The sequence below is a fragment of the Pelodiscus sinensis genome, chromosome 4, assembly GCF_052426305.1.
Source record: "Pelodiscus sinensis isolate ZL-2025 chromosome 4, ASM5242630v1, whole genome shotgun sequence".
In the NCBI taxonomy this organism is placed as follows: domain Eukaryota; kingdom Metazoa; phylum Chordata; order Testudines; family Trionychidae; genus Pelodiscus; species Pelodiscus sinensis.
In genome coordinates, this window is record NC_143055.1 from 59,327,835 (window position 1) to 59,354,617 (window position 26,783).

Consider the following 26,783-nt stretch of genomic DNA (forward strand, 5'->3'; position numbering starts at 1 on the left):
TGGGTTATCTGTCCTCCATTCCTTCTCAACCTCAATTGGTTTGAGATGGAGCAAGTAGCATCCACTTTACTTTCTATATATTTATATTTGGATAGTGTTAGTTTATAGCTCTTCTTAGAGTTTCCATTCTTTGTTGCAGTAGCTTTAAAGTTTCTGTTCCTTAATTCTAAACAAAAAATATTATTTCTCTTCTAACCCATTTTCTTACCTTTGTCATGGGATTAACCTCCTACAGGCATTCCCAATTCTCCTGGTTTTAGAAGGAGTCTCTTCTGTAGGGAGGCAACTGACATGATGGATGGATAATCTTGTTGCATGCAGTGCCTCAAAGAGGTACACATCCCACAGAAGTGCATCTTCTGCCAACAGCTGAAAGCTACATCCCAAAACAGCCAAGAGGTAAAAGTGAAACTCCTCACGAAAAGTGCTCTTAAATGGGCAGCAGAGCCTATTGTGAGTCTTCTTCAGGATGCAGTTTGTCTTCAGACCCATCAAGCTCTAGAGAGGGAGAACTTCAGAAGAAGTCAGCTGACTCTCTCCCCTCCCCCTGCAGAGACTCCAGAAAAAGTGTTGCAAGTTCCCAAACACAACTCCTGAGCAGCCAGAGAAGATTCCTGGCATGTTTGGTCACTGTGGCAACAATGGCTCTGAGGCTTGAGATCCTAAGGAAACAGCCCCTCTCTTCCCCTCCCTCTGCCCGGTGCAAACCCTGCCACAATGCCTAAAGACCTGAGGGGCAAAAGCTCTGAAGCAGCGTCTCCGCCTGCTAGAGGCGAGAATGGGGACCGTACCATAGCTCCTAAATTAGCACCCACAACATCATCCTTGGCACTGAGTGCTTTAAAAAAAAAAGTTTAGTGCCAATGAGTCAGCACTAGCATCCCTAACAGTGCCAAGTGTGATAATGATACTGCAGGAGTTCTCATAGAATCCTAGGGCTGGAAGAGACCTCAGGAGGTCATCAAGTCCATCCCCCTGCCCAAAGCAGGACCAACCCCGACTAAATCAATCCAGCCAGGGCTTTGTCAAGCCAAGACTTAAAAACCTCCAGGGATGGAGATTCCACCGCCTCCCTAGGTAACCCATTCCAGTGCTTCACTACCCTCCTAGTGAAACTATTTTTCCTAATATCCAATCTAGACCTCTACCACTAACTTTTTTGCACCAGCTTATCCCATCTTGAGACCATTGCTCCTTGTTCTGCCATCCATCACTATTGTCTCCATCCTCTTTGGAACCTCCCTTTAGGAAGTTAAAGACTGCTATCAAATCCCCCCTCACTCTTCTCTTCTGCATACTAAATAAGCCCAAATCCCTCAGCCTCTCCTCATAGATCATATGCTCCAGCCCCTAATCATTTTGGTTGCCCACCGCTGGACCCTCTCCAATGCGTCCACATCCTTTCTGTAGTGGGGGGCCCAGAAATGGATGCAATACTCCAGATGTGGCCTCACTAGTGATGAATAAAGGGAATAATCACTTTTCTCTAGATCTGCTGGCAATGCTCTTCCTACTCCCCAGTTCTGCTTCTCTAGGGACCTTATTATCAGGGCTCGACAAACAATACAATCTACTTGCCCATGGCAAGTAGATTTCAGCCGCACGCCCCGTTCATTCGCGGCGTGCGCTTGCGCATTGCGGCTCTTGCGCATGTGCAGTACGGGGCTGGCGAGCGGTTTTTGCCGCCATTCGTCAAGCCCTGCTTATGATCATGGAGGAACTAGAATCCATGCTTGTCAGTACTGGAGCTCCAGTACCAAGTATGTCTCAGTCCCCAGAATCACTATCAGCACCAGAGAGCTCATCACCAGTGACCCTGTCAGCCATACCCTACTCCAGCAGGAAATCAGATGGGAAATAGGATGACAGTTTCTCTCTGGTGTTACACCACAGCCTACCATTATGGCGTCTGTTAATCATGTCCCCATCTCAGAAATCTGCAGGGCAACAACTTGGGCCTCTGTCTATACTTTCACAGAATACTTGAGACTCCATCTCTGATGCTGTCTTCCACGCCACAGTACTATTGTCAATAACAGGTTCCACTCTTAAGCCCCAGCCCTCATAGGAGGCTACTGCTATGGAGTGACCTATAGTGGAGCACCCAAAAGAATGTTACTTCAAGAAGTTAGTCACTTTGTGCAGTAATGATATTTCTTTGAGATGTGTCCCTATGGGTGTTCTACAACCAGCCCTCCTCCCCTCTCAATAAGGGGAAGGAACAGAGGGCAGTTTGCCACCGCAGCACTAGTTAGGCTCGAAGCAGACCACGAGGGACGAGAGGGTGCATGTGAGACAAAGGGACACTGCTACCAATGTTTTCCAATGTGACGTGCAGGAGCACATATATACTGACAGGGACACACATCTTGAAGAACTATCATTACTGCACAAAGTGGTTAACTTCCTCGTATAGAAGTGGACTCTTAATGAACTCTTCAACACAATCTGGGTCATCTACTAAGTATACTCTAAAGCTTTAAATGATATTTTTCAGGTTGTGGATTAAAAGGCCATTTCCAATTATCAGAAAAATCTGCCTGATTAAAACATTTTCAAAAGAGGAGTGTAAGATGCTTGTATATAGGAAATAACTGTGATATCTCTGAAAACTGTGTGGTCACTGTTACTTATTTATTATGGTAATTAGTGTGTGATATTTTTCTTAAATTTATATTTTTTTGAATATCTTCAGCAGCTCCTTGCCCCCTTCTGAGAAGTGAAAATATTAGTGCTGAAATAAGCAGTGTTTTTTTTTAAAGTTTCTGTTTATGACATACAATATGTTGCTAATTTATAGAAATTGTATAGCTGGCAGACAGTATGGAGAAGTATACCTTCTTAAGAAGGGGGCTTCCAATATGATTTTGAAGCACCTTTATTTGAGATGGGAGAACCTGGTGCAAAAAGTAAGTTTCTGGATTAGTTCAAGCCCAACGTCTGTTACCAAACATCAGGAAACAAAGCTCATCAAGTGTGTGGCAAATTTTCAGCACTCTTATTTAAAGATATATCCTTGTTTTCTTAAGAACACCAGAAAAAATTTGAAACGAATCAAGCACTTTATTTGTTTTGATATTAAACTGTCCCTATCTAACCCTTTCACCATTCCTCCTGCTTCATCTCTCATTTAAATCAGATAATCCTAACAACTGGGCTCTTTTCCTTTATACGTGTTGTGATCTGGTAGGTTTACAGGATACCTCTAGGGCTGGTATTCAAGGACTATCAAAATTTTTGACACTGAAAAAAAATGCAGTGGGTTCCAAGAAGCAAAAACTCCACAATCCATTTCTCACAACTAATGTGAATGTTTGATATTAATGTTTAAAAGTGGATAAAATGAATTCAATTCATGTTGTACTCTGTTTCAAAAAGATCTGATGGAAACCATTATTATTTGTGGTGGAGGAAGGATGCATTTTGTGATAATCAAACAAGCTGCTGAATTAATATCAACACTCTCCAACATTTATAAGTGTGATCCTACTCAAATCTCAACTCAAAACTTGAAACACATTATGGATATTCATCCCAGGACACTATGGTTACTGGCTTTGCTTCCAATAATACCTGACAGGATAATTTCCTTCATGTTTTCCTCCTCTAATATAGAGTGTGGTTGATTTATTTCCTAATCCATGTGAATGTGAACTTGCTAGCACAGCTAAAAGCATGTGTTTTTGCAATTTGCCTACACACAGCAAAAGGAAAAGGGAAAGTTTTTATTAATTTGGTAACGTTTTCTTTTCTTATTTTTTTTCTCATAACTCAGCTTGGAAACCAGAAAATAACTGCCAATGTGATGGAGGTAAATGCTTCACAGACACACAGACAAACAGCAACAGAAGTTTCTTCACTGCCTTCTCCTTCTGTGGTACCAGTTAACAGATCTTCTTTCTCACCCGACAGTGGCACTCACCTAGCATCATTTATTTTGCCAACACTTGATGATTTTTTGCCTTCACGCTTTTATAAAACCCTGGCCCTCTCACATTTTTCATATAAATACCCTTTCATAGCTCCTGAAAATACTATCCACAGGAATGAAACAACCTCTGTAATCTCAGACTCTGCCATGAGTGAGTACTCCTCTTGCACAGTGAGCGAGTCCTCCACAGCCATTCTAGATGAATTGCAGATTTGTAACTATGATACTACTGACTGTTCCGAGACACCTTCCCCAACCTTGAGCCAGATGTCTGCTGTGTCAGATGGCACCACCTTAACCACCACTGCTGTCACTTCTCATGTAATTATCCTTCCTTTTTCCTCCATTTTGTTCAAGCAGGTTGCCAGAAGGGATAAGAATTAATTCTTGTCTGTTATCCCATTACTCGTGTGGACATGGTGTTAGTTGTTTGTTCAGGTTCTGCAGAGTATGGTAATATGTTATACTACAATATTTTTTTCAAATAACATGTAGTAAAGCCACCAAAAATTGTGCAATTAGTTGTGCAACTCTAATTTCAACTAAGATACAGTGAATAGTTTGTTTACAGCAAATGACCAATTTCTCTCATCACTCTGTCCAAATATTTTAAAGGAAAGCAGACTGGAATTTAGGCTAATATACTATAAAATATTTAATTATTGGCCATACAAAAAGAATGCACAGATTGAATTTTCAGCAAGGCTAAAAATCAGCTTTTAGCTATCATTGAGGTACTTATGTCAGGCACTAATGTACCTCAGATTCATATTAATATGGCTGATGAGAACACATAATACAACCTTGTTTTTCCCCCAGCCATGATCACTGATTGCATGAAGCTGTTTCTGTTTTATCTCCTTTAACTAACAGTTCCCTTTCTTAAGCACAGTTATTTATCAGGAATGGATTGTATAAATAATATTAGATTTGGCTCCTAGGAATTCTATTATTTCTCAGGGATGCATTTTCTCTGGACAACTCAAGAAAAATAACTAAGTCTACATACATATGTGTTTATATATAATGTATAGTGGTGGTTTTCAAACTTTTTTTCTCACAACCCAGTTGAAGAAAAATGTTGATGCCCACAACCCAACATAAATTGAATAAAGTGTGGGCTCTGAGGTGCAGGGATGAGCACATTAGGTTGTAGGGGGGCTTTTGGTCAGTGGTGCGGCAGGGGTAGTAAGACAGCATTCCTGCTTCTCCTGGCACTGAAGACTATGCTGCATCCCGGAAGCAACCTACAGCAGGTTCCTAGGAAATGGGAGTGAAGAGCTAGCACTCAAGGCAAGGGCAGTGCATGGAACCCTGAGCGCTCTCTTCCTTCCCTCTCACCCCCTACCTAGGAGCTGGGACTGCTGCTGGCCACTTCTGGGGCACAACGCAGTCTGCAGTACCAGGAGAGGCAAGTAGCCTGCCTTAGCACCGTAATACTGGGTCATGAAACGCAATGACAAACAGTGATGTATAGTATATGTATATATGCATAGATAAGCAAAAAGGTATAGAATGTGGGTCAAATTCACCTCACTTTACCCGTGGGAATACTTCCATTTACTGCAAGGGACTACATGTACAATTAAGGGTTGTCAGAATTGGTCCCATATTTCAATTAAATAATGAGTCACTGAATTACAAAACTATTGATATTTTTAGTAGGGATTCTTTGGTGATATGATGATAAGCTGAGACCAAAGCTGTACTGGGTCAAAACGTTGACCAAAGATTTTGTTTTATTATGTACATGTAGAAATAACAGCAAATTTTAACTTAATATAAATAACTTTAAAACTAAAATGTCTTTTTAAGAATGGTTCTACAACAAAGTTGCAAATAAGAGTCAGAGTTCAAAGTGCTGAATGTTTTTTATACTATATAACAAATTTATGGTCATGTCATGTTAGCCTGATAATTCCCACCCATGAAACAAGAATTTTGAGGCACTGGAACTATGAATCTGTTCTTTGCCACCTACCTGCAAGCAAAGATTAGACATTTAATATAATAAAATAAATACAAAGATAAAACTGCATCAACACAGGCATTAACCAGCCAACACAGGGGAATGTCAGGTGCCTATATTATTTGTGTGCATTTATAGTAAACAACTTTTACTTTTTGAACAATATTTTGATATGTTAAAATAATCATGATCTGTTTTATTGCTATCTCCACCAAATATTCTTTTCTGGCCAATCTCCCCTCATGGAGACCTGTGATCTGGCAGCTACTTCCACCGTTAGCCACAATCATCCTTGTTACCATGAAGCCAAGTGGATGTCTTCTTTTCAGTGTCATTTGTCCCTTTAACTGCTAACAAAAATTACTCATCCCAAAGGAGTAGCTCCTTCTGAAGGACATAAAGAACCAGTCTGGAAGCCACACATGGAGTTCAGGCTGCTGCAAAGAGCTACTATTGAGATGATGAGGCGTTACTGCTTCTGTAACCAACCTTTTCTCCTTCTCCCCTCTTCTCTACCTATTGAAGGGGGAGGGGGAGGAGACTTCAACTGCTTACAATAACTAGAAATTAATAGAAAGGTTGGCAGCAGGCATGGGAGTCTTTGCTGTGGTTCCATTCCCAGAGGTGGGCATGCTAACCTAATTGAGGGTGACTCCTTTTCTTTTATGGAGGACAAGATCAGGTGAGGAACAGTAAGGACTAGGTGGACTTTACACCGTTCAGCAGTTTTCAAGACATTGGGTGTGTCTAGACTACAAGGTTTTGTCGACAAAAGTGGACTTTTGTCGACAAAACTATACCTGCATCTACACTACCGCTGAGTTCTGTCGACATAACGTCGACAGAACTCAGCAGTTTTGTCGACGCTGGTAAACCTCATTTCATGAGGCATAACGCCTTCTGTCAACAGAGTTCTGTCGACAGAAAGCGTTATTGCATGTAAACTGTCCTTGTGTCTACACTGCCATGTCGATAAAGCAGCTTGCTTTGTCGACAGAACTGAAAGTAGTGTAGATGCTCTTTGTCGACAGAAGCTTTGTCGACAGTATCTGTCGACAAAACCCTGTAGTCTAGACGTACCCATTGTGTAGCTCTTTGACATCTGCTGTGTCCAGTCCTATGGTCAGCATTAACTCAACGTTGCCACAAAATGGTCTCTGAGAAAACCTAGTTATGTTCTATTCTATATATAGTAAAAAGCTTTGATATCCCAAACATCACTGTGAGCTACTTTTGGCAAAGCAGACATTAATAGTGACCATTGCATGTCTTACTTGAGTCTCTCCCTCAGAGGTCACGTCTCCACTCACCAGAGGATTGACATTCTGGCGATTGATCTTCCAGGACTTGGTTTCGCAGGTCTAATAAACACCAGCTAAATCAAATGCTGAGGGTACCCTGGGTCAATGCCAATATTCCTCACTATCACAAAGAGTAAAGGACAACGATAGGAGCATTTCTCCTGTAGATCACCTGCTGTGAAGATACTGCCAAGCTCAGCTTAAGGTACGTCAACTCCAGCTATTTATGTGGCTGGAGTTGGATACCGTAAGCCTTCCTTACCACCACACTATCGACCGTGTTTCAGTAAGTCTGATGTAGTCGATGTTTATAATGTCCACATAAGCCACACGGTTATTTGCAAAGTACAGTGAACAACTATAGCATCTGAGACACCAGAGTGTAGTTCCTGTTGATTGACTGGCTATTTAATGATCATATATTTAGAGAGAACTTTTTGCTTTATTAATAACTACTCTTAGCCTATTTTGCTGATCATTATCAAAGATAATTTTATTTAAATATGGACCATTCCTCACTGACCGCCTATCTTTTCCAACTATATGAACTTGCAGCAAACACAATGCTAAATTAAAATTATTGCTTTAGCCACTAAACACTGTAGCCAGAGATGAGTTGTAAAGCAAATCTCTTATTCAAACACATATATTTGTAATTGTAGTAAAAGAAATTCAGAAAATAACTGGCAAATCTGACTGGTATGAGTGAGAATTGAAGCCAGCTGCTCCTCCTGAAGCTAAGAGTTCAGTGCAGGTGCCTGGCTTGGAGGGTGTCATCTGGTTGGTAAATTAGTAAACTCAGGGAGCTGGCAGATAAAGTCTGCCTTCTTGAAATCCATGTCTTGATGTTGCTGTTCTCCTTTCTATCATTCCTTAGAATCATTTCATGATCACTTTCACCAAAGCTGTCTTCCACTTTCAGATTCTCAACCAGTGCCTCCCTATTTCTTAAAATCAAATTTAGAACAGTCTCCCTCCTAGTAGCTTTCTCCACCTTCTGAAGTTAAAACTTATCATCAATATATTCCAAGATCTTGTTGGATAATGTGTGCCCTGCTGTGTTAATTTCTCAACAGATGTCCAGATAGTTCAAGTCCCCCAGCATCACCAAGTCCTGGGCTTTGGATGATCTTGTTAGATATTTTAAAAAAGCCTCATCCACCTCTTTTTCCTGGTTAGGTGGTCTGTAATAGACTCCTACCATGACATCACCCTTGTTTTTTACTCCTTCTGATCTTATTGAGAAACTCTCACCAAGTCTGTCTCCTATGTCCATCTTGACCTCAGTCCAAGTATATGCATTTTTAACGTATAGGGCAACACTTCCTCCCTTCAGATCACATGTTTCCATAAACCTGCTCTCCTGCCAGTGTTCAAGCCTGCTCTATGTTAAGGCTGAAGCAGGCAGTGGTAGAAGCCACACTATCCCTCCAGCATGTACAAGGCTATCCACAATATCCTCTCCATCCAGCTTTTGCTGAATCAAATGCATAAAGCTGGTGGGCTGCTATGGACTCCAATATATAGAGCAGATGGCCAACCTACCTGAGCTGGCATTGAAAGTTACATGGGAAGACATTGGAGGCTAGTTGGTCCAAAGCCTGACATTCTCACTCATAATGGGATGAAACCACCATATGTTTTCAATACACGAGTGCTGTTTAACATAAAAAATGTCCAACATCTCTGTGGTAGCCCAGGTTTCAGAGCCATATAATAGGATAGAAGCCAGCATTACTGCTGTTCTATTGATGTACAGCTTAGTTCACGTTGATATATGGTATTGATGCCACAAAGGCTCCAAAATTTTTCCAGTCTACAAATGTCCTGTTAACTCTGTTCCTCCATCTAGAGAGAGAAAATCACGGGCCTACCATCTGCAATTGGGAGCAAGCCTCCTCAGAGAGGTTGTTGCATTTACCTCTGCAAGAGGTGCAATTGGGCTCACTCTGCTTTTAGGGGCGAGGAGTCCTGTGGCACTTTATAGACTAACTGAAGTGTTGGAGCATAAGCTTTCGTGGGCAAAGACCCGCTTCGTCAGATGCAAGAAGGAAGGTACTTCGTCTGCTTTTAGGAAGAAGGAAGGTACCTCACATCCAGTGGGCCTTAGCTGAAGACATCCTTTCCCTAGCTCCTGAAATATTCTCCCTGGTGTCAACCAGCTCTTGTGTTCCTATGGCTAGAAGTATTTTTAGAGAGCTTTATAAAGGGAGGCAGCTCTACTGTAGCTCAGGTACACCACATTCAGAGTCCAAGATGAAGTCCTGGTAAGAGCCAGTGCATGGCACGAAGCACCAATGTGAAATGCTATTGCTCAGCTGTCCTGTCAAGAGCTGGGCTACCACATGTTGGATCCAGGGACATTTTTGATAGCATTTCTGTAAATTGATAAAGGCCTATATCCTAGTGACCATATTCAGGTTGTTTTTAAAACCCTGGCATGCACATGATACTAGAATGCACAATGGTCATGTTCACCTCTCACAAGCACCCCTTTTGGCCAAGTGCACATACCTCACTTTCTCTACATTCCAAAAGCCTTTTCAGCAACAAAGCCTTCTGGCTGAATCACACGCTGTATGAGTCAATCAACACAAACCCCTTCTGGGGTACACATTTAATAGAACCCATCTCTAAAGAGTTTGCAGGACCCAAGGTGGCATGCTGTGGTTGGCTGCACCATGCATCCAGGTGGCTTCCAGCCAGGGCAGCAAGCAACCAGCTGGGTGGGCAGGTGCCAGGCAGCGTGGGGCCTTGAAGGCATGAGGCAGAGGCAACTGCCTTGCTTGCTTTGCCCTAAGGAGTGCAGGGCCCTGAAGGTACGGAGCCAAAGGCTGGGCCTGCCCATCTTTCTGCCCTCTGTCATGTCCCTTCGAGTCCATTCCCCACTCTGAGAGAGAGTGGTGCCCCCGGGACTTCCCCTCCCGGAGACCATGTCCTTGCACTTACATCTGGGCTTTCTCTCAAAGTCCCATCATAGTCCACTCAAAAGTCCCACACTTAGCTCTCCACTCAGAGCTCTCCATGGTTCTGCTGCTCTCCTTCTGCCAGGCAGTCTCCCGCTCTATCCAGGTTGAGATCTCCAGAGGAACTGAACTGCCTCTATTCCTGCACCTCTTTCAGTCTTCCTGGCCTCTGAGTGGCCACTTCTCCTTGCAGCCACTCAAGCCTGCCTGGAGGAGTTCTCTATAGCCTTTTCTGGGCTGGGGTGTGGCAAAGCCACAAGCCTCCAGCAGGACACTTCAGGGCTTAGTCCATCCTGGCACAAATCATCTCAGCCAGATGGAGACTGACAATTTCAAATAAAGGAGCAGACACTATATTGGAGACTTGCATGTGTAAACACCTGAAATATATGAATAAATGTGAGTTCAAATTAAGCATGCACCTACATACACTGGGAATTCCGTATTCTGGAAATCAGATCTTTGAATTGTTTCATTCATTTTTAAAGAGTTTAGAAACAAACACATTTACAATAAATGCAGCTTTTGAAAAAAAATCTATTTAAATGTTTGTTCTTGAACAAGTCTGAACTAATGGACACTTTGGCACAACCTAAAACTTCACTATTCAATTCACTTCTAAAAGATATCCATAAAATATTATGGTCTAAATGCATTCAATTCTGATAATGACATATACTTAGGAGCTAGATCTTCTTTTCCTTACTCAACTGCAATTTCTATTGAGATGGGCATGTAAAATGTGAAACCGGGCCTGAAATTATTCATCCCTAAAATACCTATTTCTTAAACTACAGAAGAGAGTGAGGCTTATCACTTCTTATAACATGAGAGAGAGTGAAACCACATTTCATTTATGAAGAGTCTAGCCGTAACGTACATTCTCTTTAAAACTGAGGCTTTGTGTTCATTGTTTTTCTGCTTCATACCCTTAACTTCACATTTCACAACCACAAGCCTCCAGCAGGGAGCTTCAGGGCTTAGTTCACCCTTCACATCAGCAGTATAACACAAATCCATGCTTCTTTAATTGTTCTCTATTATACCAAACTACACAAAGGAAATTTTCAATGCTCATAATTCTGCTCAGATTTTTAAAAATAACTGCACGTAAAAAGAGGCACAGAAAATTGCAGCCCTGCCTTATTTTTTAAATGAAATGAATTATTTTATATTAAAAATTAATTTATCTTCTCAGATTTTCCACTCTATAATCTTGGCAGTGCTTTCCAAATGGGGAGTGGCAGCCCAGCTGAGATATAAAGATATGTGGCATGAGGGAGAGGGGAGCAAAAGGATACATTCCTTTACAAAAACTTTCTGAGAGCAGAGCTCAAGTGGTTTGTAATGTCAGCAAACCCCCTTAATGTACTGTTTTCTCCTTTTTTGTTCACAAGATGCATTGATGCTCCTTTTTGCTATGTATACATTACACTCAAGCATCTCACAGTTGCCCATAAGTTGGGTGGCACGTGGCAAAGAAGTTTCAGCTATGTCCTTTCCCGTTCAATATGCACATTCAGTCCAATTCCATTAATACCAACTAGAGGTAAGTATGTGTATTGGGGGGAGAATAGAAAGTGATCTAAGGCAGCCTTTGTCACATGCTGAGAGTAAGATTCACTGCCACCTTCATTTTATACTGATGTCAGAGCCGTGCAAATATTTTGTGCGGCTTATCCTGCTGTCTTGAGTATGCTTCTTCTGTCCCCTACCCATGATCCCAACATGCTTCATTCACAGACCTTTATTATAAGGACAAAGGGAGAGGCAGAGATGCATAAAGAGCACACTGCACTTCTTGTGTGATGAGTTTTGTATTTCAGTGAATTCTGATCCATTACAGCTAAGTACCTGGCAACGGGCATAGTCATGTGGATGACAATCTTGCATCACCCTTTGTTTGGGTTGGTATTCAGAGAGCTTTGTGTGCACTTTAATGGGATATTGTTTTGTTTCTCTCAGGCCCAGATAACAGTGAATGGGAACTCTGGCACTGTTACCAGTCCAATGAGTCACTTTCAAAGACCCTTTTCCCCTTCTTCAGCATACTCTCCACCAGCTTCACTCAATTCAAACATTATCATGCAGCATGGCAGGAAGATGGGTAAGCCTTTCGCAGAATGTTTACTTTATACATTATGCAACATGTTCTGATTTGTATGGCAAGGACTGCAAACAGTTACAGAGATTACACATAAATAAAGAAGGGTTTTTTTTCTATTTGTGTACCTGGAGAAGATTACAAGCAACCAAACAATTTCTTGCTAATAAATTAACATTGCTAAATTGACTTTACAACAAAGTCGTATTACTTTAAAGTAAGATTCTTGTGCCTATGGAAATGACCTCTTGCAATAATTCCATTAGTTATATTGAGAGTTGAAATTGTATATTAAAGATATTTGATCTTCAGATACTCCTAAATCTGGATCAGAAATCCATTAGGTATTTATTACCCACATTAAGGCTGTAGGGTCCAGTTTTGCATGGTGCTGAGTTAGTGCAAGTTGAGGCTGCAGTATCTTCAGATTATGAGATCCTGCGGTCTTATAACAGAGATGGGCAACCAAGAATAATGAGCAGGTCGCATGAGTGGTCCTCCCTCATCTCAGTGGGCCACAGCATCCTGCAGCCCACTGGGGTTCCACCTGCAGCCCCCCTGTCTGCCCTCCTTCCCCATGTATATCTCGTGCACTGGAGCCCCCACTTCCTACACTGCTCCTCCCACCAAGCACTTTTGAAGTTCCACAAATTGGCAGACGAACACTCCTCTCCCTCCCTCTCAGAGCTTGAACAGCTGCAAACAAATTTGCGGTGTTCCAGCTCTGGGAGGGAGAGGAGCAGGAATGGAGCATGGATCAGTGGGTTTCTGGTGCTCTGAAAATGCTAGGAGCGAGGAGAAGAAGCAGGAAGTATGGATCTTCAGTGCCCCCAGACTGTGAGAGGCACGTGGGAGAAGGGGAAAGATAGGGGGTTTGTGGACAACAGATGGAGCCATCAGTGGGCCACATGCAGCTCATGGGTTGCAGGTTTGCCACCGTCTTAAAAATTTAGTCAGTGCCAACTAAATTTTCTTATGTATTCTTTACTATAATAAGTCATACTTCAGAAGCATATAAAGACAAGGTCTCTGTTCCATGGAATTTTGTCTACAATGATTTCTGTTTTCAAAAAGCACATATACAACCAAAATTAATGTCTTTCCATTAATCTTAATATGTGTAGTTTTTTCATCCGCATTTGCATACCCAGAATCTGCATATACAAAAACATTTGAATGCGCATAACTTATTAGCTCCTGTGTTACAAATATGGTCTGATTCAGTGATCAGAATGGTCCCTTCTCCTCTTAAATATCTATGAATTGTATACATGCGGTATCATCTGTAGGCTATATCTAGACTACAGAGTTGTTTTGAAAAAAGTGGCCTTTTTTCAAAAAAAATTCACCTGTGTCTAGACTGCTGTTGCGTTCTTTTGAATTTAAATCAAAAGAACGCAGCGGTTTATTCAACAGCAGTAAACCTCATTTTATGAGGAAGAATGCCTTTTTTCAAAAGAGCTCTTTCAAAAAAAGGCATTATAGAATGCAAACAGGTCTTTTTCGAAAGAGAGCATCCAGGTTGCCTGGGTGCTCTCTTTCAAAAAAGTGGATTGCTTTTTTGAAACTCTTGTGGCTGTCTAGATGATCTCTTCCAAAAGAGGCTTGTAGTCTAGACGTACCCTAAGAGATGGGAGTGCAAATTGAGTATGTGTACCTGCACAACAAAAACACAAGGCTCATTTAAAATACCTGACCCCCTAATTTGGAGATCTGACTGTTTATGCTTCGGTCCTTTATGAACACATTTAAGAGCATTATCTCAGGATTTCTGATTCTGGGGTGATTCTGAGTTTGAGACTTAAAACAATGGCCAGATCTCATATTCCTTATACACTCAAAAATCCCTTTGATGCCAGCAGACTGGACCCTATAAGGAGCATAACATTGGATTTCAAAAATTTTCTAAATTTAACATCATGGATCAAGCCCAGATATTCAGACATTTGACACTCACAGATCCATCTTACCAGGTATCTGTAGTACTGGATTTTTACAGGCTTTCAGATTAAACAACTGAAAGGGTTGTTGTGTTCAATTAATTTTTTTTCCAATAAACAGGGAAAGAAAATATTCCCATTACACATAGAGCCACAAACCATCAGTCTCTTTTGTTGTGTTATGTCACAACTCTTCAAGTGAAACAGTAAAGACTGTAATGTCTATTCCATTGGTTGGGCAATCATAGTTTCCACTAGTAGTGCTAGAAATGTAGTTTTATGCCTAGTTTCATCCATACCACAGCAGAAGTAGATGGGTAGTTTAGAACCAGCTGTTGCAAACCAGGCTTAGTCATAATTGAGCACTAATAAACCACTGAAATCTGTTGCCTGAATAACAAGGGAATCTTTATTGTATTTCTTCAGTATGCAAGGTTATATTTAAGCACATCACCTTAGCACAATACAAGGCTTCATATGACATGTACCAGCATCTTAACATTGTCTCTTTTTTGTTAATGACTTGCTGTGAATTTTAAAATTAGGTAGTAGTAGCCAATATTAATTTCAGTAATTGAAAGAAATTAAAAGTAATGTAGATTACTTATTGACATGCCTGCTACTGGAGTTATTGATGTGCATATGGCATATTATTCATACAAAGCTATATAAATAAATGTACAAATAAATGTAGGGATGAAAAGTATGTGTAAAAAAATTAGGCTTCATAATTCATTTCTGTCCCAAAGCTGATAATGTTAAAGAGTGTTACCTGGGTAATTCTCCTACAGCATAAGCAAAACATTTCCCAACATGTTTTAAAAATCTCTGGAATGTGAGAGTAGATTCACGTATAGAATAGTAATTGTTTTCAACTCTGCCATGCTTATAGAAGCATATTACCTCAAAGCACTAATTCATAGTATATATGTCAAAGTGGCAAGTTTAGTTTACAGAAAAAAATGCCTGTTCCACTAGCTTAACTAAAACTTTTGCTTGTGTGTGTGGTTGTCTCTCTTCCCTCAGCCAGCCCCTAAAAACAGCAAAGCAAAAATTGTTTTCCAATGTCATAAGTTTTTTTAAAATCTCTTTAACCTGAGAGATTTTGAGATCAGCACAGAGGTTAATAAAATAATCCACGTATGTGTAGCTCCTTAAGTAGAAGGTTTTGCAGCAGAAATCCTGCTAAATTCAGCTGCTCAGACTAATGTGTAGTATTATCAGGTATTCTGTATGAATATGGTTATTAAATTTCCTTTAATGTTTGTACAGCACTTCGAAAATATAACGTGTGCTATAAGTGCTCAGCATGATTATTCTATTGTTTTACTATGTTTTGTTGCATTTTCTTTACAGACTCCACAGAGACATACTCACAGTATGCTCAGTCTTTTGGCAGCAGCACTGCTCCCAGTACAATACCAATCTGTAGATCTTCAGAGGAAGAAAAGAAAGTTACAGTCATTAGAGCACCACATTATGCAGGGATTGGCCCTGTAGATGAATCTGGAATCCCAACAGCAATTAGAACGGTAGGAAATGCTGGGGAGCGTGTGTTTGTGTGTGTGTATGAGAGAGAGTGCGACAGAGAGAATTTAGACAATGAATTGATTGTTGGTAATGGGTTTTTCACATTCTTCTAGTCTTATATAATGTAGAATGCAGTGTGTGTAATCAGAGGGCTCATGAATATAATATTGTGTGTTGCAGGAAGCTAACTGGGCAACTCCACAGTTCTAGTTTTAATTATAAATAGTAGGAACTGCAGTTATTCTTATGTTTCCATTAAGGTCCCAGCCCTTTGTAGTGTTATGCTGTAATATTTACTCTCTGTCTTGTCATTCTAAATCTGCAAAGTTTTGCTAATTTTAGCCATTAGCAAATAAAACTCAGGGGCCTTTTTTCCCTGGGTACTGTATTGAAATTAACTGACTTGTTCCAATAAGAACCAATCTGACTGTTATCCTAATGAAATGCATCAGAGACCCACCATGCAATGTTTAAATGAGCAGCATGGAAACCTTCTTTGTGATTAGCCCAGTTTTGATGACTTGCCACTGGTTACTGCATGAGCAGTCCCAGGATGTCAGACTGAACAGGGTTTTGTTTTTACTATGCTGAAGCATTCTTTCCATGCTGCTGTCAAGGCAGCCCCTTCTGGCTAGCCTAGACACTAGCAGTGAGTCTACAAAGGAGCTGCTCACTGGCCTTCCTGGCTGAAGGAGAGGTGTTGTGCTAGACGGAGAGAGAGTAAGACGAGTGGCAGCCAGGATGAGAGCCGCAGGACCCTTGCAGGTGAAATCTTTGTGATGGGCAAGCTGTTGGCTTTACTTTGCCTGCCAACACTGACATATGGGGTTGTTTAATTGTCAAGAGCTGCTTTTCAGGATTGAAAAATTGGGCGGGGGGAGGAAGAAAGGGACAGGAATTGATGGGGAAAAGCAATAGGAAAGATTTCAGAATAAGTGGTAAGACCGGGATATTTTCGGTGGGTGGGTGGGGTGGGAACTCTCTAGCATTTCTTGCTTTCTTTTACTTTGATTTCAGCATATATGTCATAAAATAGAAAAGCTTTCAAAAATGAGTAACTCGCATTAGAATCAAGCTATAGCTTCCCATGCCTGCTAAGCAGATGTCCCTGCCTTTTGTGTAGGAGTTATTAATAGCACATTGATTCCATAGGGTAGATATTAGTTATATAAGCGTATAGCTGAAATCCCTCAAATGTATTTGTGATTGGCAAGCAGCTAACAGTGTACTTAACTTCCAAATCTGTTTCTAAAATTTTCTCTGAAACTTGTGTGTGCCATTCGGACTTTCGATTTGAGTTTCTGGTTGCTTTCTTGTCAGCTCTGTACTGCTGCATCAAAATATTACACAGATTATAATATTACTGATATGTGAATGTCATGACCAGATGAGTTAAAAGTTACAGTCTGCTGTGTGTGTGTGTGTGTGTGTGTGTGTGTGTGTGTGTGTGTCCCTCACTTTCCCATGGGACTTAGCTGGAAAGAAGATGCAGTTCTCAAGGTACTGATGTGAGCAAACGCTTTAAACAAACTGCAGGTGATTTCTGCATGTCTGAGCATAAACCAACAGTGAGAGAATGAACACGGTGTTGCTGTCAGCAAACATGCCTCTCCCTCAGAAATGTAGCACCATCCAGGAACATACAGAAGTGCCACAACAGCATTTTCAGGGAACAAAGAATAACAGGAGTGCAGCACTCACTCTTTTTCCAAGGGTCACTGGATACCAAAAAATCCAACTTGCCCTTGAGTTTTCTATTGGTGGCACCTGGGTGTTTCAGTTCAGCTCATCTCAGTAGTACAATGAAAGTTTCAAAGTTTTTGCTTCATATGAAAAAGACAGCTGCCTGCAGAGTTCAGTAAATATGAGTTCCACTGTGGTAGATAACATTAAAAAAGTCTGCCCAAAGCACAGATGGCTTATCATGTTACCATAGTTTAATGTGCATCTGTGTCTCTTTCCATAGCTAATAGTATACAAAGGAGTTATGTGACTAGCATTCCATCCAGTCACCTTTGACTTCCTTAGCACTGTGGTTAGAAGTTGTCCAATAAAAGATAATATCGTATCCTCCTTAACTCTCTAGCCCTGTGGATCAGGCATCCATTTTGCAGCTGGGTTAACCTGATACAGCCTTTCAGTGTGAGTTTGAACCCACATTCCAGGATTGTAGTCAAGCACCTTGACCATTCAGCTACTCCACCTCATTGTAAATAACATCCTTACTGTATATTGAGACACCATGCAGCACAAAGATAGACTTTCAAGTAAAGGCTTAGAAACAAACATTTTTTTGCAGCATATAGCTCTGGTGATCTCCTCTCATTTTCCTTTTACTCTACCATGTTCTCAAACTCATTGTTTTCCTGATAAGAAAGACTGGATAAAGCTGTTTTCAAAATCCATCCTTGCCATTTCTGTATTGCAAACTGGAAACCATCATTGCAAAGCTCTCCTTAGTCCCAGCATCTGAGCATGTTGTCTCAGTAGCATTTCTGCCCTGCCAAACCAGGAAGCGTGGGAGTAAGCCAAAGTCTCTGACTCAGATCTTTGCATGTTGGGGTACTACAGGAGGACCAAACTACCATCTTAGTTCCAGACATTTTGAAATGTAAGAGAAAAAAATGGATTTTGGAAATAGATGATCAGAATTTGTCTCTTTCAGAAGAGTTTTTGGTCACATTGTCAACTGTAATTTTAATCCAGTTTTCAAATTTTCCAGCTAATTTGGGAGCAAAATAGTATCTGTATTGTGATTTTGCTAAGCATTTGAATCTTTACAAACATGAGGAAAAACAAGGTAGCTGGGAAACAATTTGAGCATTAGGCTACATCTACGCAACCACAGAAAGTAGACTTAAGATCACAACTCCAGCTATGTGACTAGGATAGCAGGAATCGACATACCTTAAGTTGAGTTACTACAGAGTCTACACTGTGTGGGATCAAGGGGAGAGTTGCTCCCATCGATTTCCCTTCCTACTGTCTTATGGGGCAGAGTAACCGGATTGACCAGAGAGCAGTCTGCAATCAATTTGCCTGACAAGTCTTTACTAGACCTGCTAAAACAACTGCCGAAGGCAAGAATCCTTTATGTTCAGTTTAAACCTTTTCACACTTTCAGGGGAAAAGTACAAAGTCCAAGATAGGTTCCTGCATCAGGGGACCTAAAGTCCCCCCCCCCCCTTTCCCTTTTGAGGACTTTGAACCCTTCTTACTGAGGCTGGCTTATAGAAAAAACGACAACATTTATAGATCATTGTATTAGTGAGCCATCAAGTTTCTAAAATACCTTTAATGGCCTTCACTTAGCATGTTTATATTAGTAAAACAGCTTTATACTTCATATTTATAATTTTAAATACAGGAATGATACATGCATACAAAAGGGAAAATCATATTCAGTAGATTATAACTCTTCAAATAATATGTTACATGGAGTATTGTATATAAAGCATTTACCATTTATGCATATTCATAAGCATATTTCAATATGGAATATAGATAGCCCTGTGACAAAGAGAATAGAAAATAATCTTTAAAACCTTTTTTTGCTATTATATAAATCACTGATAGGAAAGCTTGCAACTGTATGGTGAATGAAAAACACAAGTATAACATTTGAATGAGTGTGTGTGGGAGGGATGAATCACAGTGGGTCAAATTCAATCCTACTGAATCTCTTTAAAAGTCAGTGTTAATTACAACGTAGGGATGAGTTTGATCTAATGTGTCACCATTAATCCTTTTGTTTCTTTAGCTAATTGTTATAAATTGTATTTTTATTTAGACAGTTGACCGGCCAAAAGATTGGTATAAAACAATGTTCAAGCAAATCCATATGGTTCACAAGCCCGGTAAGTATACATTTTTCTATGTGCTACATAACTCTTAGAGCCGTTAAGAAATGCAACTTTCCCTGCATTTTGGTGGCTTGCTCTCTGGAAATACAAAGCTTATGATCACTGAGTTACAGATATTAAATAGGACCCAATGGGAATTTTTTGAGGCGAAGTCAGACTGTCTACACTGGGAAAGTTTGGAGACAGAAATGCTGTTGACATGCAAAATTGCCAAAATTGAAAACTGGTCAAATTAGTTTTTCTGTCTCTCGTTGTCAACAATTCATGGCCATATTGCTAGCACCCTATCAACAGAGAAAAGCAATGTGGGTAAGAATCCCACAGTGCAGTGTTGTGGGAGGGATGAACTGATCCCTGCATTTCCTGGGATTCGGTCATGGTTCTCTCTGCTGAGGAATGTCTAAGCAGCACAGCATTCTCGCCACCCTTCCTTCTGCAGCAGCTGTCTGCCTGCTGCTATATTCCTATCAGGGCAGAACAGAAGCATTCCCATTATTTATTCTTCGTTTGTTCCCCAAATGGAGCGGCTCACTCAGCTGTTACCTATTTCCTGGACCTTTGAAAAGGGAGAGGTGCATGCCTACAAAGCAACAGAGATCACAAAACACTGACCACAGCCATCAGGGCAAGCATTGTGGGATACTGGCAGAAGCCAGTTCTCTTGATGAAACAAACAACAGAGGCCACACTGGCTCTTTGTCAACAATAAAGGGAAGGGAAAATACAAGAGTCTCTCACAGGGGTGGAAGATTTTGTCACCAAAACTGGATGTTTTCCCAACAAAAGTCACGTTGCAGTGTAAACACTCTCAATGTTTTGTCGCCAAAAGGCAGTTTTTGGTGACAAAACATGCCAGTGTAGTCAAGGCCTCAGTGTGATAAATGTTTTTCCAGCAAAAGGATATGTACTTTTCTGATCGGCTTATTTTTACAAAAAAATAAAGGAGAAAAGCCTATCTGATCATGTATAGCACAAGAGGTCAGTGAGATGTTCTGAGCAGCAAGGAAGCTTGCCTAGTCCCATCTTCAGTCTGAGTGACCAGGAGTTGGCTGGGTAGAGGATGGTAATTGCTGCTAATCTCCATTCAGCTACATAACTCATGTGTGCTAGAACAATGAAGCCTACTGAATGAGGCAATATGTTGCCTCTCCATTTAAACTTATTTTGTCCCCTCCTATTAATTTCTAAATAAATTGTTTTTAAGGTGCCCCTGAAATGTGATTAGTCTTATTAATAATCATATGTTTGCTTATTCTCCTGTTCATTCAAGGATGGCGAGGCACTTTCCGCCAATATTTATGCTTCATTACACATCATGAGGGTTTGAGGGAAGGAAAAAGTTGATATTATTTCTGTTTTACTGGTGGGAAAATTGCTGTAGCAAGGTTGATTTGCTTATGGTCACACATGACATCAGTGGTAGAGCCAAGAATTGACAAACACCAAAATTATCTCCCCTAATCTGCTCTAGCCACTGGATAACATTGCTAGATGTAAAAAAGTTGTTTTTTACAGTAGAATGATACCTTACTGGCCTCTAGTATGAGCAAATCTGTCAGGAGAAGGAATGGCTGTGGGAAAAGGAGACGGTTGAATAGAAAAAAATGACTATGGGGTGAAGTAGTAACTGTGCAATCTGGATGTCATAACAACAAGATGCCATTCAGAATAGGATGATAAAAATAGCCCATAGTATGTTTTAAGGGAAAAGACAAACTCCAGAAAACATATACATGAGGGGTGAGAGTTGATTGCCTACTAATCCTCTGTTTGTATTTGCAAAGACAAAACTGCTGGCTATGATATATTGGCAAGTATTGCCCTACAATAACATATATATTTCTTTTTATAGATGATGTCACAGACATGTATAATGCTGCATATGCATATAATACTGGTAGGAATTATTCCTTTACTTCTTTTATTATTGTCAGCAAGCACTAATGGTAGCTAACCACTCAGGGCTGCTCTTATTAAGTTTGTATAGCCGGTCCCCGAGTTACGAACACATCGACTTACGACCGTTTGTATTCACGACCAACCTCCTATACAGCTGGAACCCGAGTTACAAACGAAATCCGCACTTACGAACAGCATGGCCGTATGTAAGTGAATGTAATCCGACTTATGAACAGATCAAGTTATAACCTAGTGTTTGGTTCGTAACTCGTTGGTAAGTCAGGGACCAGCTGTATAACAAAAAAAAGTGCATGTGCTTGTGTCTTTGTTCACCAAATGTGGCAAAGCCTCATTTTGGTTGGTTTCTTACTACAAAAATAATCAGAATGGTATTGCAGATTTGGCCCTCTCAATGCAGATCAGATATAATGTATTGGTATAATCTTTGACTAAATTATATTTATTCTCACTAACAATACTGAATAGTTTGCCTCTTGAATATTAAACTAAAGAGTAAAGTACAGTATGAAAGTATTAACTGTAATTACATCTACAGCTGAGGATTAGCATTGGGCACCATGTTATATACAAGTGCCATATCTTTAGATTATGTGACCTTAAGAAAACATAGTTATTATGCTCCTACTTTGTGTTCTTGTCAACTTTTTCCATGAGTCAATTATTATTTAGTGCTGAAAAAATAATATATTATTCTTGTGAGAGAGAGATAAATATCAAATTTTTCAAAAGTTAGGAAGCATATGACAGAGATATTTTACCATAACAAAAACTCCCTATTGTGTGAATGAAATACACACACAAAGTATTGCAGATTATAATTACTTGTAAGAGTTCTGTAATTTAAGTTTCCATATTACTTTCAATGGGGCTCCCATGCTGATATTTTATGTTTGATCAAAAATGTGTGTATATGCAAGATTTGTGACCCAAATGGACTCTTAGGAGCTTAGTCAAGAAATTTTACTGGGTAATTGTCTACAGCTCTAATTATGTAGAGATGCTCTGACATACAAACCCAAAATACATTCATTAAAAAAGATAAAAAAGCATGTCTACTTCTTTCTCCTTCTCAGCCTATGACATTAATAACAGCTGAGGGCAGGACAGTTCTGGGGGACTAATAACAGGTTGCAGTTAATTGCCATGGGCTGCACCTCAAACATTATCTCCCCCAGATGGTAATTAATTCTCATGAAATGTCCTGAGCTTTTGGGGGTGGAGCAAGTAAAAGGGGCCATATATTGATCTATAATAATTATTTGAATATGCACACATTACTCACCACTGTGTTTCCAAACCTTACAAGGTTTTGATGTCCTACATTTGTTAAAAGAGTGTAATTGTAGTTTAATGGAGATGCATTTTGGCTGTTTCTTTGTTCTGTTTTATTTTAGGTAGTTACAGCCCATCCCCCTCTGCTCAGCCACACCCTGCTGCGAAGACACAGACATACAGACCATTGCCTAAAAGCATTTCTGACAATGGCACTGATGCCTTTAAGGTCTCCTCTCCAATACCTCCTCCACATGTACCTCCTCCAATCCCACCACTTCGACCAAGAGAGAGATCTACACCTGAAAAGTAAGCAGATTTACTGGAAGAGGGAAAGTTCATAAATACAACATTGCATTCAACTAATGAAAGTAATGGATGTAGAAGTAACATAAGAGAGAGTTGGAACTTTGGAAGAATCACATGATATGAATGTTATGGTCCTATCAGGTATGAATGTTGTCCTCTCAAAGCATCTAAATAAATGTATATGCAGTTCTGGTAGGAGCAGTAATCATGGCACAAATGACATAAGAAGCACCTTGTGGGGGGCACCATCAGAACACAGGATACAGGACTAGACCCAGGCTCTGAGATTTGCTGTCACAGGCTTTTTGGTTTTTTTGTTTTTCCAGCATAGTCATATCCTAAAACAATCCTTATATGAACTCTTTTAGCAGAGAGCAGGATGTAAGTGATTTTGTAAATTGCAAGCAGTATGGGGACCAGCCTCATCTGAGATGTTTGTGTGGCACACATTTGGAACCCTAATGAGGAAAATTCCATATTCTCCTCTTTCTCCTTCCCTAACTCTTCTTTTAAAGCAGAAGGGTTTCAGGTTGAATGGACTTGGGCATTTTCTTCCTATTTTCTTGTCTCGCATGCTGCAGTAGCATAAATCCTAATGTTGAAATTAATGCCCAGCCCACCAAATGTAAATCCTGTTAGTTTAGGGAAAAATCCCCCATGCTTTTAGTCAAAGGAGAGCTGATTAAATGAAAAGTGCTATACTATTTATCGTAATTACAAGTTCCAGTGATGGAGCAACATTTTTATTTTCATACTTTCAGACCTTAGAAATTTCAGCACAGTTGCAGATACTAGTTCAAAATCCAGTTTATATTGACTATTTAACAACAGTTCATTTTAAGAAAATGAAATGGGTGAAGTTCTGCATCTTCCAGTACGTAAGATGCACGATATAAACGAAGAGCAGAATTTGGCCCATTCATTGTTGTTAATAGCAGAAAATGTCTTAAAACTATAAAAAGGAATGTTATATAGATGAATAATATTTATCAGACACTTAGTTTGAAAAACAACAAACAATAAATCCCTTAGTAATCTATAGAATGTATTGCAGGAAAAGAAAATTAGGGGCTTTTGAACATTTAACCAATTTATCCTGTAATTACAGCTTTTTAAAACATCTGTACATAAATTCATTCCAAAAGATAATTAATTTTGTTTTACTCTATTATCAATGTGAGCAAGGAGTGTAATGTAATATATTTTAATCTCATAATATTATAATATTCTACAACCATATAATTCTAATATTCTAAGATTATATAATATTGATCTTAACTGCCTGAATGAACCACTCAGAACTAAGTACTTGAACACAAGTTTAGTTGGTTTGGTTTCTCTTTTAAGGAATGTCTTCCATCAGGTGAAAATAAATTAATTTTGTTTTCTTGTCTGTCTTTTTGTACCTGAGGGCCTTAGTTTTTCTCAGAACTGCATACATTGTTTAAACTTGAAGGCCCTTGCCATGATCTCATTGGCCAGGGCATGATAAGAACCTCTACCAATGATTAAAGTGTAGGTGCCTCACAAAGGCTTTTGTTAGCATGATGTACAGAAATGCGTAACTGCTTATCTCTGCCCAAATTCTGGAGTTTTGGTGATAGTCCTGGCACCTGCGTAGGATACAATGAAGATCCTTTTAGGAGCCAGGAATCAAAGTCTCTTGCACTTCATTCTTCCTGCAGGAAACCATTCCAGACATTCCATTGAATAGGTCCCTTCTCTACTTAATCTGCTGAATTATGAAACTGAGAAAAGAAATCCAAATTTTCCCAATTAGAGAATTCTGAAGTCTTTAGCTTAGTGTATTCATGACAGTTGTAGGCCCAGACAACCATGGTGTGACGGATTTTACGGGTGCGAGCACCTCGCACCCCTCCCCCGGCCGATCACGGCCCAGTCCGGGGAGAGGACGGGGCCCAGCAAACCCACCGTCTGGGTTTGGCTCTTCGGCCTCCCCACCCGGGGTCCTAGTAGTGGTGTCTGGTTGCGGGCGCGGTCACCCCTCAGCCCCCCAAAGGACTGATGGGGCTCGGCGGCCCCTTCGTCAGCCTTTCCCCCTCCTCAGTTTTGAGGGGGAAAAGGGGGTTGATGCGGGGGGAGTGGAGTGGGGGACCCGGGCCCTCCCTCACCTCCGGGTCCCAGCCCGAGGCCCTAAGCGGAGGTCGGCGACCTGTTGTCGCCCTCCACGGCGGACGGGGCTGCGGCCCTCAACTCGTCCGCCCACGGGCGCCAAAAGTGTCCCGCCTCGGGCTCCTTCCACTCCCCGCTGACTTGCCCCACTGGCGGAACAAGGTTGGGATCACTCACCACGCCGGAATCGTCGGGCGCGTCCCAGGGCGAGCCGCCAGCTGCCGAGCCCGTCTCTCCGGGTTGCCCCAAGGGCTGGGGGTTTGGTGCTCCTGGGCGCCAGGGCGCCCGCCGTTGCACTCTCCCCCCTCTTGCCAGGACGCTCCCGGCCTTTATGGTCGCCGGGGGATGACGTCGGGGCGGTAAGCTCCGCCCCCCCTGTGCCCCTCCCTTCGCGGCTGCCCCGGCGTGCTCCCGGGTCCTCTGCTGAAACGTCAGCCGGGGCGGCAGGGTTGGCCGCTTCCTGGCCGCTCGTGTTCGGCCCCACCTCCCGCTCCCGGCTCCTGCAGGCGCGCTGCGGGGCGTCCGGACCCCAGCGCTGCCGCGCCGGTGCATTTACCAGCCGCGGCGGCTGCTTTTCCCGCCGCGGGTGGGGTTCCCCCACGGGTTCGAGTGCGGACCCCGCCGGGTCCGTCACACATGGCATGAGCATTAAAAGTGTGAGTCTTTCTTGTCAATAGGAGATTTTTTAAAAAATTTGTCTATGAAACAAAAGTATCTAAACCCTCAGCTAAAATGGTTTATGGTCCACATGCATCACATCTTTGGAATTTGGAGGCAGGACATAGTATGCTTCACATTATCAGTCATAACCAAGAAGTTACACTACATAAGGGTATGTCTACACTCCCCTCCTAGTTAGGCTTCCTAATCCGAACTAGCTAGTCCGTGCCGCGTGTAGCCGTGCGGCACGGGGTCCGAACTAGCCGGCATTTACAAATGGCACCGGCCGGCTTTATGCAAATGAAGCCCGGGAAATTCAAATCCCGGGCTTCATTTGCAACTCCGTATGACTACATTACCCCCCCAGTTCGAACTAGGGGGGTAGTGTAGACATACCCTAAGGGATTAAGGGTTAAAAATTGTAAATGAAGTAAAATGAGTATGAATCTTAATTTTATTGACATCTTTTTGTCTTTAAAATTACTTAAATTCTCTGAGTTATTTTGATTAAAATGCAACCTGTACTGAACACTTCCATATATTCAGTCATTCTTGGGAGACATGGTTCCAGTTTTCTGCTCTGAAATCACAATATCTTCCCAGTTAAAATAAAAACTAATTGAATCAGATAGTTTTACTTTACTTGTATTGTACAGTAATCCAACACCAGATGTGTCTGTGTCCCAGCAATTTCTCCTACAAACATACCTGTTTATTTTTAAGTACATGATAAAATGTGACATGCTTCATGTCAGATCACTTCAAGCTATATCACGTCATATGATGCAACAATTATCAGCACCTCTTTCCCATGTGTTACTGGTAGGTCATTTGCCACATTTCTAATTCAAAAGACATATCAACTGCAATCATCCTAAATGCAAT

At 41.1% G+C, this 26,783-nt stretch overlaps 1 protein-coding gene across 9 annotated transcripts in view; it reads left to right on the forward strand.

The window, feature by feature from the left end:
* Positions 1-26,783, forward strand: part of SORBS2 (sorbin and SH3 domain containing 2) — a 258,991-nt gene that overhangs the window by 160,949 nt on the left and 71,259 nt on the right. For 4 of the 9 annotated variants that reach the window (XM_089777891.1, XM_089777890.1, XM_089777889.1 and 1 more), the window contains 6 exons: positions 3,776-4,252; positions 12,133-12,274; positions 15,568-15,743; positions 19,532-19,598; positions 21,457-21,501; positions 22,919-23,105. In XM_089777891.1, the coding sequence (XP_089634017.1) occupies positions 3,776-4,252; positions 12,133-12,274; positions 15,568-15,743; positions 19,532-19,598; positions 21,457-21,501; positions 22,919-23,105 (1,094 nt within the window). Of the gene's footprint in view, positions 1-3,775; positions 4,253-12,132; positions 12,275-15,567; positions 15,744-16,026; positions 16,507-19,531; positions 19,599-21,456; positions 21,502-22,918; positions 23,106-26,783 lie in introns of those variants that run through there. The other 5 variants (XM_075930311.2, XM_075930312.2, XM_075930315.2 and 2 more) reach the window with 3 other exon arrangements.